The sequence below is a fragment of the Myotis brandtii genome, unplaced genomic scaffold (assembly GCF_000412655.1).
Source record: "Myotis brandtii unplaced genomic scaffold, ASM41265v1 scaffold78, whole genome shotgun sequence".
Lineage (NCBI taxonomy): Eukaryota > Metazoa > Chordata > Mammalia > Chiroptera > Vespertilionidae > Myotis > Myotis brandtii.
In genome coordinates this window covers 620,699-624,469 of record NW_005371131.1, presented here as the reverse complement: position 1 = coordinate 624,469, position 3,771 = coordinate 620,699, and the positions used below count along the sequence as shown (strand labels likewise).

At 56.4% G+C, this 3,771-nt stretch overlaps 1 protein-coding gene across 5 annotated transcripts in view; it reads left to right on the top strand.

Moving 5' to 3' along the window:
- The first annotated feature begins 1,047 nt into the window (after positions 1–1,047).
- The window catches only part of PICK1 (protein interacting with PRKCA 1), a 15,958-nt gene continuing 13,234 nt past the window's right edge, over positions 1,048–3,771 (top strand). Inside the window, exons 1-3 of one of the 5 annotated variants that reach the window (XM_005883210.2) lie at positions 1,049–2,264; positions 2,527–2,624; positions 3,653–3,764. In XM_005883210.2, coding sequence (XP_005883272.1) covers positions 2,584–2,624; positions 3,653–3,764 — 153 coding nt within the window. In that variant the 5' untranslated portion in view covers positions 1,049–2,264; positions 2,527–2,583. Of the gene's footprint in view, positions 2,625–3,652; positions 3,765–3,771 lie in introns of all 5 variants that reach the window. The other 4 variants (XM_005883209.2, XM_005883208.2, XM_014530805.1 and 1 more) reach the window with 4 other exon arrangements.

The window sequence follows — 3,771 nt, the reverse complement described above, 5'->3', positions numbered from 1 at the left end:
TGAAGCTGCCCGTGGAGCTTTGTGAAAATGCAGCCTTCTAGATGCCCCTTCCCCAGAGACTCGACACACAGGACTGTGACAGAGCCCAGGACTCTGAACATAAGACACCTCCCTGATGAGCCTGAGGCAGGGCCCGGCCATCTGGAGGGCCTTTAAGGGTGCCATCGGCCCTGCCCCCTGAAATAGTTGGGCAAAATGATTATAATGAGGGCACAATAAAAACCTGACATCTGTGCCAAGTGAGTCACTAACAAAACACCTTCACACCCATCTCTCCCTTTAATCTCCATCTTTACAACTGCTATCTTGGGAGGGATCACCATCCCCAGCTTACAGATACCCACGGCTCAGGGGCAATGGGCGATTTGCCCCAAATCCCCCAGCTACAAACTAGCCGAGCTGGGGTTTGGTCTGGGGATGTGCTGAGGAGGCAGAGCTGCAAGCTATGTTAAAGCTCCGAGGGTTGGAAATGGCTGTTTGCTGAGGATCACAATTCCAGAACCAGGACACATATACTTGGTCTTACGTCCCAGGGGTCTGGTGATCCCTGTGGAGGAAGCTCAAGCTACTGACTGCCACTGTCCAGGTTCAGGCCCTCGTCCTCTCGTTCCCTCTCCGCCCATCCGTGTCCTCTCCTCCAGGGCCCGGAGAACGTCCCCTTTCATATAAGGTCACAGCTATTTTGATTCACTTCATCCTCAGCCAGATATTGTCCCAGGTTCTGTGGGAGATCGTAGGGCAAGACCGGCCACCAGAGGCTTCCTGTCCCGCTGGGGAGACAAGAATGCTTACTTTGGTGATGGAACAAGGCGCTCCAACTTTCTTTCCTTTCAAATAAATGCATGGTCCCAACCACGCCCTTTAATTGGCTGGAACATGTTCCATGCTGTGTGGGCTGACCCTGGAGACCCCCCCGCCCCCCGACAACATAAAGTGAATCAATATTTTCACTCAAACAGGCATTACAAAGCAACCTGATTTTCTTTTTCTTGTTTGTCACAGTGCCACCTGTTGATGGAGACCCAGCATCCTATGGAAGGGATGATAAAGTCGGTACGTAGGAGGAAGAGAGACGGGGTCACGGTGAACTTTAAAATCCTGTGAAGGTGACCTGAACTGCAGAGCAGTGGGTACATGGGAAGGTTGTTGCTATGGTGGCATCTGCACATCTGATGAGGCTCAGATTAGCTCCCTCAGAGAGCGGGGTGAGGCTCCCATCAGGCCTTGGGCTACTAGGATAGTCATCGTCCTGCACCTCTCCTTCTCCTTACACCCCTGGCAGTTAGGAAAGGAAGCTGGACAGGCCTGGGCCCATGCTTCCTGGGGGAGGTGGGTGCCAGGGCTGTGGCTCTGGGAGCACCAGCCCCCTCTGGGGAACCCACTGTACACAATAGCAGTAGCAGCAGAGGCTGGTGGGGAGATGAGGTTCAGACTCCTTGGCTGGGGAGCACTTGATGGCATTTCCTGACCCTCAGTGGGACTTCAGGGGGCTGTTCCTCAGGGCTAACAAAGGAGATGGGTGTGAGGAATCTCTCACCAAAGATCATAGGAAGCATCTGCCTCAGCGCTTAGCTTGCACGTGGGGAAAGGAGGCATATAAGAGGAGGGAAGGTAACTTGTCCAGTTTGTCAATAGCAGATCTACTGAACACAGGTGTGCACGTGTTGAAAGGGCGCTGGAGGAGGCCGCCGTCTCAAACCCAAGATCTGAATCTTAGACCAGATCTTGGATGGGTGGCTCTGGATAAAATCCCTTCCCCTCCTCTTGCATTTAGGCTCCTGGTTTGCAAAACTGGGGTTAGGCTGCCCTGGACACTGCCATTGTAGTGGAGGAGTCACAGCACGATAGGACAGGGCGCTGAAAAGGTGGAAGGGTTTGTAGGTCATTGGACTTCGCCGAAAGTCTCCCCAGCCGAGGATGCTTCCGTTGCCACGGCAACCGCCCTGCCGCCTTGGTCCCTGGCGTCCCGCTGAGAACGCTGGGAAGAACCCTGCCCTTACCAAGATGGCGGCGGCCTCGGGGCAAGGGGCGGGGTCGAGCGCTGCCTGCCTGTCCAGACCTTCCCTCTGTTTCCGCTTTCTCAGGCTAACGGCGAGCTTCCGTTCATACCGGTTCTCTTTCCTGGTTCCGGGAGCCCCCGGGAGCCAGGGAGGGGGAGGGTTGCCTGCAGGGATCGGGGCAAATACCCAGAGAGGGAAGGCGTGACTTCCGCGTCCCTCCGGAAGTGACGCGACAGTCGCGGCCGCCGACAGGTGGAACGGCAGGTGGGTTCAGGTGCCAGCCTGGCCCGGACCGACTGTGGGACCGGCGCTTCCGGTGAGCCACAGAGGCTGCTCCTAGGGCCTGGAGACCCGTGGGCGGCTCTAGGACCTGCGCCCCTCGCCCTGGCCTGGAGCCCCCCCCTGTTCTTAGTAAGAATCACCTACCCCCCGCCGTCCCGAGGGGAGGCGCCAGGGTTGCCCGGGCTGGGGAGCATCCAGGCACTTCGGTTCCCTAAGCCCTGCGCTCTTTTCCTCCCGGATCCAGTTCTCTGTGCCCCTGCCGAGCTGGGCAGTTAGCCAGCCCACCTCAGCTCTCGGAACCATGTTTGCAGACTTGGATTATGAAATCGAAGAGGATAAACTGTGAGTACTCTGTTCCCCCAAGTCCCCAAAGTGCAGGCGCCCCAGGCCCCCCAGATCCCCGTACTCCCCAGGCCCGCCCACCCTTGCTTCTCAGCGGACGAGGTCTTGTCCTGGAGCAGAATGGACCCTTCCCTTCCCGGAGCTCACCATCCCTGGGGGCGTGGACTCATGGACAGGTCATTACAGTTAGGCCCTGAGGGCCTGGCTGCAAGGGGAGCAGGGCCGATGGAGCAGGGGGCCAGGGAAGGCTTCACAGGGGAAGGGCAGCTGAGCCAGGTTTGGAAGGATGAGCAGGGATATCGAGCTGACTGCCTTCCCCGGGGTAGACAGCTAGTGGGACAGGTTTTCAGAAGTTCTGCTCGTCTCCTTCTGAGGCGAATCCTCCCTCAGAGCAAGGACTGGGTCCCGTGCCTTTTTGTGTCCTCGGCTCTTTGTAAGGTGCTCGGTGTCAGTAGCTGTTAGCAAATATTTGTTGAATGAGTGAGTGAATGAGAATATCTACTGCAAAGCATAAGTAAGTGCTCATTTCTAGTGAAACCTGAGCGGCAACGAGTAAAGCAGTTGAGAGACGGGTGATGGGAAGTTTAACAGGATGACAGCATCATGTCCCATATGTACCTGAGGAGGTGACAAGTCTGACTCAAACCTCGGGGTGGGGGGGGAATGAAGCAAAGGGAAGGGGGGCCTGTTTTCATGGAGTGCTTGCTGTGGGCAGGGTTGGTGTTAAATGTCCTTTGGGCTCTTTCTTACGAGAACTCTGGTAAAGTAGCCATTTAATCTGAGATGGAGAGAGGGTAACCGACCCAATCCATAGCTGATTCATGGCACAGCTGGGAGGTCATCCCGCATCTGTGTGACTCCAAGAGCTGTGCACATTCCAGCACAAAATGCTGTCCCTCTGGCCAAAGGTGAAAGAAAAGGCTGTGCAGCATTTGGAGCCTCATGGGGTTTTAGAAGGCCTGTCCCCTTCCCCGTCCCTCCAGCCATGCTTCCTCCGGAGACTCAGCCTCAGGTGCTTGTCTTTCTAGCGGGATCCCTACTGTGCCTGGGAAGGTGACCCTGCAGAAGGATGCTCAGAACCTGATCGGGATCAGCATTGGAGGAGGGGCCCAGTACTGTCCCTGCCTCTATATCGTCCAGGTATTGG